Below are 17844 nucleotides of genomic sequence, written 5' to 3' on the forward strand. Positions count from 1 at the left end.
GCACTCGCTCACACCTCGCACGTCCACGCACTCGCTCACACCTCGCACGTCCACGCACTCGCTCACACCTCGCACGTCCACACACTCGCTCACACCTCGCACGTCCACGCACTCGCTCACACCTCGCACGTCAACGCACTCGCTCACACCTCGCAAGTCCACGCACTCGCTCACACCTCGCACGTCCACGCACTCGCTCACACCTCACACATCCACGTACTCGCTCACACCTCGCACGTTCACGCACTCGCTCACACCTCGCACGTCCACGCACTCGCTCACACCTCACACGTCCACGCACTCGCTCACACCTCGCAAGTCCACGCACTCGCTCACACCTCGCACGTTCACGCACTCGCTCACACCTCGCACGTTCACACACTCGCTCACACCTCGCACGTTCACGCACTCGCTCACACCTCACACATCCACACACTCACTCACATCTCGCACATCCACACACTCACTCACACCTCGCACATCCACACACTCATGCACACCTCGCACGTTCACACACTCACTCATACCTCACACATCCACACACTCACTCACACCTCACACATCCACTCACTCACACCTCGCACGTACACACACTCACTCACACCTTACACATCCACAAACTCACTCACACCTCACACCTCCAAACAATCGCTCACACCTCGCACGTCCACGCACTCGCTCACACCTCGCACGTCCACACACTCGCTCACACCTCGCACGTCCACACTCTCGCTCACACATCGCACGTTCACGCACTCGCTCACACTTTGCACGTCCACACACTCACTCCTTGCACGTCCACGCACTCGCTCACATCTCGCACGTTCACACACTCACTCCTCGCACGTTCACACACTCGCTCACACCTCGCACGTCCACACACTCACACCTCGCACGTCCACGCATTCGCTCACAACTCGCATGTCTACACACTGGCTCACACCTCGCACCTCCACGCCCTCGCTCACACCTCGCACGTCCACGCACTCGCTCACACCTCGCACGTCCACACACTCACACCTCACACGTCCACACACTCACTCACACCTCGCACGTCCACGCACACGCTCACACCTCACACATCGACACTCACTCACACCTCGCACATTCACACACTCACTCACACCTCACACATCCACACACTCACTCACACCTCACACATCCACACACTCACTCACACCTCCACACACTCACTCACACATCACACGTCCACGCACTCGCTCACACCTTGCACGTCCACGCACTCGCTCACACCTTGCACGTCCACGCACTCACTCCTTGCACGTCCACGCACTCGCTCACACCTCGCACGTTCACACACTCACTGACACCTCGCACGTCCACACACTCACACCTCGCACGTCCACGCACTCGCTCACAACCTCTCACCTCCACGCAGTCGCTCAGAACCTCTCACCTCCACGCACTCGCTCACAACTCGCACGTCCACACACTCGCTCACACCTCGCACCTCCACGCACTCGCTCACACCTCGCACGTCCACACACTCACTCTCACGTTCACGCACTCACTCACACCTCGCACGTCCACGCACTCGCTCACACCTCGCACGTCCACGCACTCGCTCACACGTTCACGCACTCGCTCACACCTCGCACGTCCACGCACTCGCTCACACCTCGCACGTCCACGCACTCGCTCACACCTCGCACGTCCACGCACTCGCTCACACCTCGCACGTCCACGCACTCGCTCACACCTCGCACGTCCACGCACTCGCTCACACCTCGCACCTCCACGCACTCGCTCACACCTCGCACCTCCACGCACTCGCTCACACCTCGCACCTCCACGCACTCGCTCACACCTCGCACGTCCACGCACTCGCTCACACCACGCACCTCCACGCACTCGCTCACACCTCGCACGTCCACGCACTCGCTCACACCTCGCACGTCCACGCACTCGCTCACACCTCGCACGTCCACGCACTCGCTCACACCTCGCACGTCCACGCACTCGCTCACACCTCGCACGTCCACGCACTCGCTCACACCTCGCACCTCCACGCACTCGCTCACACCTCGCACGTCCACGCACTCGCTCACACCTCGCACCTCCACGCACTCGCTCACACCTCGCACGTCCACACACTCGCTCACACGTCCACGCACTCGTTCACACCTCGCACCTCCACACACTCGCTCACACCTCACACATCCACACACTCACACCTCACACATCCACATACCCACACCTCGCACGTCCACACACTCACTCACACCTCGCACATCCACACACTCACACCTCGCACATCCACACACTCACACCTCGCACATCCACACACTCACACCTCGCACATCCACACACTCACATCTCGCACGTCCACACACTCACATCTCGCACGTCCACACACACACATCTCGCACGTCCACACACTCACATCTCGCACGTCCACACACTCACTCACACCTCGCACATCCACACACTCACTCACACCACCACACACTCACTCACACCTTGCACATCCACACACTCACTCACACCTCGCACATGCACACACTCACTGACACCTCACATATCCACACACTCACTCACACCTCACACATCCACACACTCACTCACACCTCCACACACTCACTCACACCTCGCACATCCACACACTCACTCACACCTCGCACATGCGCACACTCGCTCACACCTCACACATCCACACACTCACTCACACCTTGCACATCCACACACTCACTCACACCTCGTACGTCCACACACTCACTCACACCTCGCACATCCACACACTCACTCACACCTCGCACATCCACACACTCACTCACACCTCACACATCCACACACTCACTCACACCTCGCACATGCACACACTCGCTCACACCTCACACATCCACACACTCGCTCACACCTTGCACATCCACACACTCACTCACACCTCGTACGTCCACACACTCACTCACACCTCGCACGTCCACACACTCACTCACACCTCACACATCCACACACTCACTCACACCTCGCACATCCACACACTCACCTGGGAAATGGTGGCATAGTGGTATTGTCACTGGACTGGTAATCCAGTGACCGAGGGTAATGCTCTGGGGACCTGGGCTCAAATCCCACCATGGTAGATGGTGAAATTTGAATTCAATAAAACTCTGTTGCAGGATTTTATGGTTCCCATCGAACTGAATGAAGATTTAAATGACTCACCCCATGCGCTGGGGGTGGGGCGGGTGCGGGTGTGAGACATGCTGCAGCAGGGTTGTGAAATCCTGGCTCTGGAATTAACAGTCTGATGATGACCATGAAAACATAGTCAATGGTCATAAAAACCCATCTGGTTCACTAATGTTCTTTAGGGAAGGAAATCTGCCACCCTTACCTGGTCTGGCCTACATGTGACTCCAGACCCACAGCAATGTGGTTGACTCTTAAATGCCCTCTGAACAAGGGCAATTGGGGATGGGCAATAAATGCTGGCCTAGCCAGTGATGCCCACATCCCATGGACGAATAAAAAAAACCTCATACATTCACACAACTCACTCTCAATCACATGTAGACACACACTCATACACAACACAAACTCGCTCCCAAGTTCACACCCCCTCAAGAATTACACCCACCATTGGCTTTGTGAGCCGTGATTCAGGTGATACTTCTCAGCCACCATACTAGACCCCTCTCTGCATCACTCACACGCCAAACGCAGGCATCCACCCATGGCTCCCAGCTAGTCAGTCTGAGGCCGTTTCACTGGACAAAGCACAGTTCGTGAGTGAGTAGGAGTCAGCGGTAGAGACAGAGAAGGTGATGATGTCATGTAAGCCAGAGGTCCACCCTTGCCACAGGGAGTGGGAGAGAGAGACTGGACCCGTCACCAGGTCTACTGGAGGTTACCACAACCCCAGTCTAAAAGGAGGACTGTGCGTTTTGGAGTCTGGTACGCCCAGTAGTAAGAGGAATCGACTATTCTTTTTAGACGCAAACCGTGCAATTTGGCAGCCATTTGTATTGTAATCTGAACTGCTGTCTGTGATATCACGCCCTCACAGCCCACACAATCCCTCTTGAATATTCTAGAGAAAGGCATTTGCTGGGCCTTGGCCAGTTTGCAGTGGACTGGTTGCAGAAGCAGTGATTTTCCATGTAAAAATGAGGCTGTGCTACCAGTAGCCTCCCTGTAATAGAAAAATAATATAAATATTGGTCCCCTGCCAGAATTCGTGGCATTCAGACAAGGAAGCACCTACAGAATGCAGTTCGCCCACATTTATCAGGTATTCTGGGGCGATCGGGCCAGCTGCACCAGCCCTCCTAAAACTAGCTGCAGGTTGCGCTCACAGCAAAAGTTTTGATGACTTGATTTTGCTCAAGCCTTTTGAATCTTGCCTTGTCATTATTTGTTTTGATTTTCTGCTTGCAGCTCTGGTATTCTTGCGTTGAGATTTTGGCTGTTATTGCTCAGTGCCCTAAGCTGCTGCAGGCATTTAAATAGCGCCGTGTAAAGCGGTGACCAGGGGGGCACTCCTCACCAGCTTTCAAATGTTCAGGAGGCTTTCCGACAGAGGAAAGGAGTTCATCAGGGGCTGTTAAGAGGGGGCACAGTGACACCGCAGGTGTCACTAACCTGCGAGCCATATTTATAGCTATTCCGCCAATATAAACCTGCACTTGTGAGAGGGGGCCTGTCATCACCACCTCTACTTTGTGGACCAGGCTGCCACAGGGTTGTAGCGGAACTGAGATGGCTCTTTCCGTGGAGGGTTACCACAGCGTGGAGCTTTCCCGCTAACAGGTCCTTTCAAGCTGTCCGACCAGGACAGGTACTGCATCAGGCAGTCTGCAGTGTGCACTGCGTTAGCAAGGTGAAGCACCCTCAGCCCTTTCCCTGGGGAAAGGGGGCATCAATCGGACAGGACGTGGAACTTCCACAAAGTCCCAGGCTTCCCTCCAGGACAAGATGTCGCAGACGTCATGTCAACACCATGCCTGTGTGAAGAGACCGCACTGGGGGCATAATGCCCAGGTGGCATTTGACCACAGGAACATCAGGCATCACAGTGATCGTTATCTAGCGGGGCCGTCAGGATGGCGCCAGTGCATGGCTCTCCGCATTGGCCCGCATGTTTTGGCAGCAGAAGAAATCCTGGGGGTGGCGAAACGGCTGCCAAGGAAACAAGGCAACTGTGATGACCTTCCAGCTTCAGAGGAGGCTCTTGTTCTCGAAGCTTGGGTTGTTCCACATCTGCTAGCGATCCAGCGAAAGGACCGGGGGGCAGTTTTCTCAAAATGGTGCTTTGCAGTGGGCGAGGGGGGTTCCCAATTTATGCTGGGTGCATGACAAACAGGCCCCACAGCGAGGAGCGTGCGCAGCTTTACCTTCCGTCCAGTTCCAACAAATCTCCTCTTCACTTACAACCAGGTGGCATTCGCTGCAATTGGGCCCAGCTGGCAACCTCCTGGCATCTGTGCCTGGACTGGAGGGAGGTCTTCAGTCCCAAATTGGGCCATTTATGTACATCTCCTGCAGCAGGGCCCCCAACTCTTCAACATGAAAGAAGCAGTGTTGCCCCCCCCTCTCCCTGGTTCTACCCTGTCTTTGCGATCAGTCAGTTAACTCTAATGTCCCCGCTAACGTTCCCCTTTGATTGTGATATTCTGCCCTGTAAGAAGTGCTACCTCACCAGAGTTCTCAATCCCTAGCCAAGTGCGCCATTGGGGGAAAATAAAATCTCTGGACAAGCTTTTCCTACGCTGCCAGGTTACTCAAAACAAGGAAAGGAGCTCCCATTTCCAACCGACCTTCTCATCACCATGGCGACGACTGTAACACAGGGACAGAGAGGATTTGGAAGGGATGGAGATGAAGTTGAGCCCAAATTACAATGCAAATGTCTGCCAGTTTACACTGAAATGAATCTTGTGGTGTAAAAAGAATATTTTACAATGAATCCAGTCACAGTCCCGACAATGCCCGCCTTCCACCCTCCATTAACTTCAACTCACCCGAAACTCTGCTGCCTGTGTCCTTGCTCCCACCAACTCCTTCCGCCCTCTATCACCTGCTGTGCTCACTGATCTACATTGGCCTCCTCTCTGGCAATGCCTCCATTTTAATATTCTTATCCTTGTTTTCAAATATTTCCATCTCTTTCTATCTCCTCCAGCTCCCACAATCCTCCGAGATCTCTGCTCTTTTCCAATCCTGGCCTCTTGCATCCTCAATTTACATCCACCCCACAATTAGCGGCCATATATTCGAATCTCTGAAGTTCCTTTCTGAATCCTCTCCGTCTCCCTCCACCTCTCTCTCTCTCTCCTCATTTAATTTTCACCTTAAAAACTCAGTTCTTCAACCAACCTTTGGGTCGCCTGTCCCAATTTGTCTTTGGGTGACTCAGTGTCAGCTTTTGCCTGACCATCCTGTGAAGTGAGAAGGTCTTGTGGGTGCAGTGGGAGAGTCCCTACCTCTGGGTTCAAGTCCCACTCCATGACCTGATGGCCATGGAAGGTGTGTTCATAATGTGGCCAATCAGGTTGATTACCAGCCTGCAAATCCTTCTAATACACCTGATGGCGGGCGGTAAAGAGTAGGAGAGTTTCCTGGTCAGCCATACTGTGAAAGGTAGTGGTTAACCACTTTGCCAGGAATAATCATGGACCAAAACACTCTTAGGGCACAATAACTGAAGGAGCAGGGGGGGTTCTGTGAAGCGCTTTGGGGTGTTTTATGACATTAAAGATGCTTTATAATTGCAAGTTGCTGCTGTAATCGTATGGCTCGCTTGCTGATCTTTAACATGGTCCACAGACATCTTGTCTATCAAGGGATCTGAAACAAAGATGGATCACTGGAGTTGAGGTAGAAATCAACTGTGATCTAAACGAGGCTTGAGTGGGCTGAATGACTAACGTTCCTAGTCTGAAATAAAAGCAAAATATTCCGGATGTTGGAAATTTGAAAGAAAAACAGAAAAAGCGCTGGAAAAACTCAGCAGGTCTGGCAGCATCCATGGGGAGAGAAGCGGGTAGAATTTTCCGGTCCCATTGGTGGGCATCGCTGCGGGCAGGACGGGAAAATTTGGAGAGCCGGTTTCCCATCCTGCCTGCCGACGATGCCCGCCGGCGCCAGGGCCAGAGGATTCGAGTACAGGAACAGGGATGTCTTGCTGCAATTGTACAGGGCCTTGGTGAGACCACACCTGGAATATTGTGTGCAGTTTTGGTCTCCTTATCTGAGGAAGGATGTACTTGCTATAGAGGGAGTGCAGCGAAGGTTTACCCGACTGATTCCTGGGATGGCGGGACTGACATATGAGGAGAGATTGAGCCGATTAGGATTATATTCGCTGGAGTTCAGAAGAATGAGGGGGGATCTCATAGAATCCTATAAAATTCTAACAGGACTAGACAGGGTGGATGCAGGAAGGATGTTCCCAATGGTGGGGGAGTCCAGAACCAGGGGTCACAGTCTGAGGATACGGGGTAGACCATTTAGGACTGAGATGAGGAGAAATTTCTTCACCCAGAGAGTAGTGAGCCTGTGGAATTCGTTACCACAGAAAGTAGTTGAGACCAAAACATTGTATGTTTTCAAGAAGGAGTTAGATATAGCTCTTGGGGCAAAAGGGATCAAAGGATATGGGGAGAAAGCGGGAGCAGGCTATTGAGTTGGATGATCAGCCATGATCATAATGAATGGTGGAGCAGGCTCGAAGGGCCGAATGGCCTACTCCGGCTCCTACTTCCTCTGTTTCTAAGTTTTTATCTCGCCCAACATTTCGAGGCCAACATGACTCTTCTTTGCAATGTAACTCCGTTCTGAGGAAGAGTAATATTGGTCTCGAAATGTTAACTCTGTTTCTCTCTCCACAAGATGCTGCCAGACCTGCTGAGTTTGTCCAGCAGTTGCTGATTTTATCCCGAGTTTGAAGCTCTCTATGTGGATTTATTTTGTGCTGACTAAGGTCTGTTCTGGGGAATGGAAAACTTTTCCCTTTATATCTGGAGGACTGGAATACAAGGGGGTAGAAGTCATTCTTCAGCTGCACAAAGCCCTGGTTAGTCCACACCTGGAATTACTGGGAGCAGTTCTGGACACCAGGAAGGATATATTGACCTTGGAGGGAGTGCAGTGCAGATTTACCAGAACGATAGCTGGACATCAAGGATTAAATTATGAAGAGAGATTAAACAAACTAGGATTGTATTCTTTTGAATTGAGAAGGTTAAGGGGTGACTCGATCAAAGTTTTCAATAAGGGGAACAGATAGTGTAGAGCGAGAGAAACTATTTCCATTAGTTTGAGACACCAGGACCAAAGGCTATAGTCACAACATTGGAACTAACCTCACAGGAGTGAAATAAGAAATACATGTTCATGCAAAGGGTGCTAGATGTTTGGGACTCTCTTTTGCAAATGCCAACTGATGCTAGATCAACTGTTAATTTGAAATCTGAGACTGATTGATTTTTTTTCTCTAGAGGTATCAAAGTCACAATGACATCCTGTGTGACTGTGACACAGGTAAACTTTCCCTCCTCCTCCTTCTCGACCTGTCTGCAGCCTTTGACACGGTTTGACCACACCATCCTCCTCCAACACCTCTCCACTGTCGTCCAGCTGGGTGGGACCTGCTCTCACCTGGTTCCATTCTTATCCATCTAATCGGAGCCAGAGAATCACTGGAAATGGCTTCTCTTCCTGCTCCTGCCCCGTTACCTCTGGTGTCCCCCCAAGGATCTATCCTTGGCCCCCTCCTATTTCTCATCTACATGCTGCCCCTCAGTGACACCATCCGAAAGCACAGTGTTAGTTTTCACATGTACGCTGATGACACCCAGCTCTACCTCACCCCCACCTCTCTCAACTCCTCCACTGGTGCTAAATTATCAGACTGCTTATCCGACACCCAGTACTGGATGAGCAGAAATTTCCTACAGTTAAATACTGGGAAGACTGAAGCGGTTGTTTTTGGTTCCTGCTCCAAACTCTGTTCCCTAATTATTGAATACATCCCTCTCCCTGGCAACAGTCTGAGGCTAACCCAGCCTGTTTGCAACATTGGTGTCATATTCAACTCCAAGTTGACCACACCGTCACTAAGACGGCTTATTTCCACCTCCATAACATCACTCAGCTTTGCCCCTGTCTCAGCTCATCTGCTGCTGAAACCCTCATCCATGCCTTTGTTACCTCCAGACTCGACTATTCCAACCCAATCCTGGCTGCTCTCCCACATTCTACACTCTGTAAACTTGAGGTCATCCAAACCTCTGCTGCCCGTGTCCTAACTCACACCAAGTCCCGTTCCCCTATCACCCCTGTGCTCACTGACCTACATTGGCTCCCGGTCAAGCAACATCTTTATTTTAAAATTCTCATCCTCATTTTCAATCCCTCTGTGGTCTCACCCCTCCCTATCTCTGTAATCTCCTCCAGTCCTATAACTGTTTGAGATATCTATGATCCTAAAATTCTGGCCTCTTGTGCATCCCGAATTCTAATCGCTCCACCATTGGCGGCCGTGCCTTCAGCTGCCTGGGCCCCAAGCTCTGGAATTCCCTCCCTACCCCTCTCCGCCTCTCTACCTCACTTTCCTCCTTTAAGACACTCCTTAAAACTGACCTCTTTGACCAAGCGTTTGGTCACCTGACCTAATATCTCCCTATGTGGCTCAGGGTCAAACTTTGTTTTATAATGCTCCTGGGAAGCACCTTGGGACATTTATTATAAAGGAGCTATATAAATATCAGTAAGTTATCAAAGGATATGGGATCGTAGTCGCAGATCGACTATGATCAGACTGTTTAGTGGAGCAGGCCTTAGGGGCTAACTAGTCTCCTCCTGTTCCTATGAAGCAGTTGCTGTTCATGACCAGCGTAGTTTAAATGTTGAACAAAAATAAAAATAGCTGGAAAAACTCAGCAGGTCTGACAGCATCTGCGGAGAGGAACACAGTTAACGTTTCGAGTCCGTATGACTCTTCAACAGAACTAAGGAAAAATAGAAAAGAGGTGAAATATAAGCTGGTTTAAGTGGGGGGGTGGGACAGGTAGAGCTGGATAGAGGGCCAGTGATAGGTGGAGATAACCAAAAGATGTCACAGACAAAAGGACAAAGAGGTGTTGACAGTGCTAAGAAATGTGCTAAAAATAGTTTAAATGTTGTTCAGAACTCTCGTTAAACTGTCCTTCAATGTGTCTTGACTCCAACTCCCACACAGCACCCTTCCATTACCCCAGCAGAGTTGGCAACCCTTGTGCGTGAGCACCTATTGCAGTCGGTCAGTAATCGCATGTGTTGAAGCCAGTTGGAACCATCGGCCTAAGACCCTTGGAACTATAAATAAAAGAAACTGATGACCTGTCTGTCAGTCTGGGCCCGATCGAAGCCTCAGGCAAGAAGAGGTGGCATTCTGACCTCCCCTGCAAGCCTTAATCCCACCCTCTCCCTGCCTCCTAATTTACAAAAGACATGTACCTTCTTAAATGGCATGAAGTATTGCTCAATGAACGCTCCTTCAATCTTTTGTGGTTTGTCGTTGTCATCCGCAATTACAATGGTGACATTGGGGTAATACTTCCTAACGCTCGATATCAGCTCCCTCAGCTTGTCATACCTCAGAAACGTTTTGGTTGCTATAGTTACCAAGGCACTGATGTTATAGCCTAAAACACAGAGAACAGCAAGTGACCACCTTTTGTTTTGGTACAAGAGTAACCTTTTGAGCTCATGGCACCAGCTTGTTTGACCATACTGGCTACCAGAGTCTGCCAGGATATGGTTAGAACATTTCAGCAATATTGCATCAGTCAGAGCAAGCCATGGGTTGGAAATTGAGCCCAGCTGAGAGTTTTTCAAACTGCTTATTGGGCTAGCAGCATTTTGCCAAAGCATACAATTAATAAAAAATATTAAAGTTACAGATTACAAACAGATTATTTGCAAATTTACTACAAACATACTCTTGTTTATTCCTGTAATGCTCATGACTCTCCACGTTTCCTATGTACAAAACCCCCTGACAAACTTATACCATTTAGCCCCATCTGTGAAAATTCGGCCCAAGGAGTCTGTAGAGGGATAGAGATAGGTTAGGTTAGTGGGCAAAAATTTGGCAGATGGAGTTTAATGTGGGAAAATGTGAACTCATCCACTTTGGCAGAAAGAGGAGCAGAATATTATTTAAATGGGGAAAGATTACGGAACTCTGAGGTACAGGGGGATCTGGGTGTCCTGGTACATGAATCAGGAAAAGTTAGTATGCAGGTACAACAAGTGATTAGGAAGCAAATGGAATTATGTTGTTTATTGCAAGGGGAATGGAATATAAAAGTAGGGATGTTTTACCATGGTTGGTGAGACCACACCTGGAATACTATGTGCAGTATTGGTCTCCTTATTTAAGAAAACATGTACCTGCATTAGAAGCAGTGCAGAGAAGGCTCAATCGACTGATTCCTGGGATGGGGGATTATCATACGAGGGAAGGCCGGACAGGTTAGGCCTGTGTCCATTGGAGTTTAGAAGAATGAGAGGTGATCATATTGAAACATATAAGATCCTGAGGGATCTTGACAGGGTGGATGCTGAGAGGATGTTTCTTCTTGTGGGAGAGACTAGAACTAGGGGACACAGTTTAAAAATAAGGGCTCGCCCATTTAAGACTGAGATGAGGAGAATTTGTTTCTCTCAGAGGGTCGTTAGTCTGGGGAATTCTCTTCTCCAGAGAGCAGTGGAGGCTGGGTCATTGAATGTTTTAAAGGCTGAGTTAGATACATGTATATTCTTGACTGAGAAGGGTGTCAAAGTGTATAGGGGGGTAGACAGGAAAGTAGAGGTCAAAATAAGATCAGTCATGATATTATCAAATGGTAGAGCAGGCTTGAGGGGCCAAATGGCCTACTCCTAATGCTCCTACTTTGCATGTTATATGTATGCATGCTCGTTTGGGCCTAGTCCAGGAAGATGGGATTAGACTGGATAGGTCTTCATTGGTCATCACGGACTCAATGGGCAGAATGGCTTCCTTCTGTATCATAAATATTCTATGATTTCTATGATGTGTTTCTCCAATTCCCTGTTGAAAGTTATGATTGAATCTGTTTCCACCACCCTTGGATATGCTTTTATCATGCTGTAACCCACAGGGCTACAGACCAAGAGCTGGAAAGTGAGATTCGGCTGGATGGTTCTTTGACATCTGGAGCAGACGCAGGGGGTTAAATGGCCTCTTCCTGTGCCGCAAAGTTGCCGTGCTTCAACGTGAGGTGCCAATCAAGTACTGCTGCTCTGGGGACTGTATACCAAACTGGCCAGCGCTTCAGAAGAGATGGGGAGAAACTGCTTAAAAAGAGAGAGAGAGAAAGAACAAAATCCACTCGTGTTTTTGCAGCATCTGTTCTGGAAAAATAAGGTTTGTAGCACATTGCAGACTGAGTCATGCAGGGTTTAAAGGTCACAGGGAGTTATTTCACAATTTTCACCGAGATAGGAATTTTGCGCTTTTGTAGTATCTATTGCAGATGTATTCAGGCTGATGTACTTTATACCCACGCTAATCAATGGGCAAGCTTTGCTAAGCGGCTCAGGTTGTGGGTGGTCATGGTGGCCCAGGGAATGCCAGGGAAGATGGTATCGATCACCATCCTGTGCCAGTGCCTGGTGGGCTTCAGTTATACCACCATAAGGAAAGAGCTTGCATTGACTTAGCGCCCTGTTGCTCCCCCAGGAAGTCACAAGGTGCAAGAGATCCAATGGATTACCTTTGAAGTGCAGTCACAGTTGTTGTGTAGGCAAATGCAGCAGCCAATTTGCACACAGCAAGCTCCCAAAAAGGCACCAAGTGAATAGAACGGCCAGTCAATCTGTTTCTCGTGATGTTGCTCGAGGGGTGAATATTGGCCCAGGGCACTCCCTGTTCACTCGCATTCAACAGGGAGAGGAACAATTTCCTGCTAGTGGTAGGCATATAAAAGATAGGTAGGTCAATGGGGGTTGGTGCCAATCACCAAGTTCTCTTGCGGTGAATCAGAGAGGCGGATTGCAGTGTTTCAGCTGTATCATGTCAGGATGGGTGGGGATGTGATGGACCTGCTGGTCCTTTCTTGGATTTTTATATCTCCATATTTGAGTTAACAAATGGAGAAGCATTAGCCCTGGAGGCATTAGCCCCCAGAGGCACTAGGCCACACCCTGGACGTGTCAGGAGAAGCCTGTCTTCACCACTTTACAGGGCAGGTCCACACCGGGTCATCCCATCTGACCTGCAAACATCTGGAACAGCCCGGCCCCAGAGTGGTGATTACCACAGCAGCTAGCTTTCCAGCTCACGTCTGGAGACGTCCCACACAGTCTGCGGTGCACCAGGTGCCAGAGAAGCGACGACCGTGATGCTTGAAAGGCGCTACACCTCAGTTGTTTCTTAGCTCTTTATTTCAGCCCACGGCATTCATGAAGAGAAAGGGTCGGCACTTTAATCTTCCGGTGATACCTGACCTCAGAAACAGCATCTTCCAGGAAGAGCCAATGATATTTTTCTGCATTATTTGAAGGTGAGTGGTTGTTATGAGAATAGAGTTATTCTCTGCACCCATGGCCGCTGCCTCCACTGAAGAATCCCTAACAGCTGAGAAGCCTTTGCCCTAGGCCTTGATAGCCCTAGCCCAATGTTTGCTGTTTCCTGGCTGCTTTGACCTTGAAGAAGAGTTCAGAAACAATAAAAGAGTATGTATGGAAGAGAATAGTCCTGTTCAAATGGTATTTTATGGAGGATGAGGCATTTCCGATCTTAGGTCTGTGCCTTGCTTGACAAGCCCCCGTATGAAATGCATGATTAGCTCCTGATGCCAACTGGGTGATCATATTGACTCAGAGCGGGTGAACCTCCTCCATTTAGGTGGTATCTTTGGGGCAGCCCTTACAGCAGGAACTCCAACTATTCAGCATCAAGGGTTGGGTGTGTGTGTGTGTGTGTGAGTGGGCAGTGTTGCCCACCTAAGTCCATTGCACCATTATGGCAACTTTTCCTGCTACTGCGCAGCTTCCCCTTTACCACTGGTTAGCGGCAACCCTTCAAAGCGTTGCAGCATCGCCCTATTTTGCACTCCCAACCCAACTGTGCTGCAGGCTGAGCCCTGCGGCCAAACCGTCCCCGCACCTGTAGCTTACTCAAAAGGGTTTGCAGGGCTTATATTTCAAAACTCGACAAGGCCTACCCGCTCTACGGGAGCTGGAGGGCGCGGGTTGGCACAGATCCAATTTTGACACGCTCAAACAACAGGTTCCACATTGGGTCCACGATAGTCCGCAGGAGGAGCTGGGCCCAAATGGAGTTCAGGTCAGAGTCAGGGCTTTTATTCACTGCCCCTGTTCCCTGTAAGCGCAGCTTACCAGTGCTAGTATGGGCTTGTGAACCTAGCCTGATAGCCAGTAAGAGCTGGTGACATTTCAGTCGCAAATTACTTCTACATCAGTGCTTCCCAAATGTATTCCTGGTGTGACCCTCTTTTAGACTTTGTGACCCTCCACAGTGAACATCTGGGGGTTACAAGAGCTGTTGGCGATAGACAGCGTATTATTAATACAATAGGAACTGTGTAATTAATGTATAATCTATCATAATGATAATAGATTATTATCCTGATTATTAATGTAATAGGACACTAATTATTTATACAATAAGATCCTGATTGTAGATGCAATAGGCACCAGGCTATTAATGTAATGGGATCCTGATTATTAATGTATTGGTATTCTGAATATTAAAGTAATAGAGCTCTGATTACAAATCTAACAGGACTCAGCACATCGATGTAATAGGACCCTCATTATTGATGCAATAGGATTCTGGTTATTAATGGAATAGACTTATGGTTATTGTTATTAATGCATTATTATCCTGATCATTGATGCAAGACGGTCACGACTATTGAAGAAATAGGCTTTCTATAAAAAGAAATTAACACCTACCTTTTCACAGGCCTTTTTTTGCAGCAGCAGTCAGGCCTCAGAGAGCAGTCCATCAGGCCACGCCCGCCAACAAAAAAAGGAAGGATTTAAAGGAGCCGCGCAGCTGTCCGAAGTCAGTCCGAGCTCCATGGCAGCCATTGCTGCCTCAAAGCTCATGACCCTAAAATCTCGCCTAGGAGGGGCGCGACCTACAGTTTGGGAAGCCCTGCTCTTTGCGAAAAATGATAACAAGCATGAACCATGCCCAATTCCCTTCAACTGTTAATGAGCTGTGATTTGAACCCAGTCATCACTAACCTCAAGCAAGCTGTCACTGACCTGACTGGTTCTTAACATTATAAAGCCTCGGTATGACAGGATGTCGAATCTTAATGGTAAATTCAGCCTGATGTCCCTCCGTCTCGAACAACACTGGAAAAATGGAGAATGACAATTAACCGACCCATCAGTGCAGCACATTCCATCCAGACAAGTCACATCAGTCCAATATGGGTTTGGAGTCACACAGAGAGCATTCAAAATAGGGAAGCAAAAAACAACCATTTGAAAGGCTGAGGGGGTGACCCATTACAAATGGAAGGAAGGCTTGCTTTTCTACAGCACTGTTCACAACCACCAAATGTCTCAAAGCACTTTACAGCCAATGAAGTACTTTTGGTGTGTCGTCACATGCAATGCAGGAAACGCAGCAGCCAATGTGCGCACAGCAAGATCCCACAAACAGCAACGTGATAATGACCATATTTTTGTCACGTTGAGTGAAGGGGAAAACATCGGCCAGGGCATCAGATAACTCCGCTGCTCTTCTTTGAAATCAGGATCCCTTTTCCATCCACCACAGAAGGTCAGGCTTAAAATCTCTTCTAAAACAGCACATCCAACAGTGCAGCACGCCCTCAGCACTGCACTGGGAGCATCAAACCTTGATGTTTGCACTCAAGTCCTGGCATGGGACTTCAGACATAGGAGCAGAAATTAGGCCATTCGGCCCATCAAGTCTGCCCCGCCATTCAATCATGGCTGATAAGTTTCTCAACCCCATTCTCCTGCCTTCTCCCCGTAACCTTTGATCCCCTTACCAATCAAGAACCTATCTATCTCGGTCTTAAATACACTCAATGACCTGGCCTCCACAGCCTTCTGTGGCAATGAATTCCATAGATTCACCACTCTCTGGCTAAAGAAGTTTCTCCTCATCTCTGTTCTAAAAGGTCTTCCCTTTACTCTGAGGCTGTACCCTTGGGTCCTAGTCTCTCCTACTAATGGAAACATCTTCCCCACGTCCACTCTATCCAGGCCTTTCAGTATTCTGTAAGTTTCAATCAGATCCCTCCTCATCCTTCTAAACTCCATCGAGTATAGACCCCGAGTCCTCAAACGTTCCTCATATGTTAAGCCTTTCATTCCTGGGATCGTTCTCGTGAACCTCCTCTGGACCCTCTCCAGGGCCAGCACATCCTTCCTGAGATACGGGGCCCAAAATTGCTCACAATATTCTAAATGTGGTCTGACTTGAACCTAGAACTCTGTGACTTAGAGGCAAGAGTGGTGCTGACTAGGCCACAGCTGACACTACTTAAGATTGTGAAATGCTTTGATAGTGTAAGCATAGAGATGATGTTTCCACTTGTAGGGGCCCAAAACTAGGGATCAGAAATATCAGCTAGTCACTAATAAATCCAGTCGAGAATTCAGGAGAAACCTCTTTACCCAGAGAGTGAGGAGAATGTGGAACTTGCTATTACATTGTTGAGGTGAATAGTATAGATGCATTTAAGGGGAATCTAGTTAAACAGATGAGAGAGAAAGGAATAGAAGGTTATGCTGATAAGAGTGAGCTGAAGTAAGATGGGAGGAGGTTTGAGTGGAGCAGAAATACTGGCAGAGTCCAGTTGGGCTTAAAAGCCTGTTTCTGTGTTGCACATCCTACATAATTTTCTTTTTCCTAAGGTATTGGGAGCAGCATCTGGTGCAGGGGGAACTCAACATCAGGATGGTATCCTCAGGTAACGCTCCTTTTGACAAGAGTGACCACTGGTTCAGGAATGGTATCCCTGTCTCTGAAGGGTCGGTCAGTTTTGAGAGCCCCAATCAGCAGAGCTGGCTTTGGACACCGGACGTCCTAATGGGGGACATGCATCTGATGGATGTGTGGGTGTAAAGGGCAAGTGGGACTCCATACCCTTGGCTGAAGCCCACCTAGCGGAAGGTACTCTGAAGGTAAAAACCATGAGGAAGGCAACGGGAAACCATCTCAGCTATCTTTCTTGTAATAAATGTGTGTAAGAATTGAATTAGGGCCTGTCTTAGGGCAGGAGAGGTGGATTACTCCTGTTCAAGCACATTCTCTGCTCCTCTGTGCAATGAGCCTTTGTCATCTCTGCTCACTTCCTGGGTGAATGGAAAGCTTGTGAAAGAAAAGAAAGACTTGCATTTATATAGCCCCTTTCAAGACCTCAGGATGTCCCAAAAGCTCTTTACTGCCAATGAAGCACTTTTGAAGTGTAATGGAGGAGGCCCCGCAGCCAATTTATGCACAGCAAGCTCCCACCAAGACCAATATAGTAAAGATCAGATAATGTGTTTTTTGTAATGTTGACTGAGGGATAATATATTGGCCAGGCCACTGGGGAGAACCCCATTGCTCTTCTTCAAGAGGGTGCCATGGGATATTTGCCCCCACTTCAGTGCTGCACTGGAGCGCTAGCCTGCATTTCTGTGCTTATGTCTCTGGAGTGGGACTTGAACACACGACCTCCTGTCACAGCCAATAGTACTGCTATTGAGCCACAGCTGATACTGTGGCATGAGGCAGTCACAGTCAGCTCCCACTCCCCAGGGCAGAAGCTTAAAGGCAACAATCAAGGAAGGATTCAAAGGTCTCACAGAGGC

The 17844-nt window shown here is 49.2% G+C and overlaps 1 protein-coding gene across 2 annotated transcripts in view; it reads right to left on the reverse strand.

Annotated features, from left to right (window-relative positions):
- LOC144672740 (beta-1,4 N-acetylgalactosaminyltransferase 1-like) overlaps positions 1–17844 on the reverse strand; it is an 88308-nt gene that overhangs the window by 14776 nt on the left and 55688 nt on the right. The window contains exons 7-8 of one of the 2 annotated variants that reach the window (XM_078534705.1): positions 15271–15363; positions 10462–10649 (exon numbers count right to left, since the gene is read on the reverse strand). In XM_078534705.1, the coding sequence (XP_078390831.1) occupies positions 10462–10649; positions 15271–15363 (281 nt within the window). The remainder of the gene's footprint in view (positions 1–10461; positions 10650–15270; positions 15364–17844) is intronic. The other variant, XM_078534706.1, reaches the window with a different exon arrangement.

The sequence above is a fragment of the Cetorhinus maximus genome, chromosome X (assembly GCF_964194155.1).
Source record: "Cetorhinus maximus chromosome X, sCetMax3.hap1.1, whole genome shotgun sequence".
Lineage (NCBI taxonomy): Eukaryota > Metazoa > Chordata > Chondrichthyes > Lamniformes > Cetorhinidae > Cetorhinus > Cetorhinus maximus.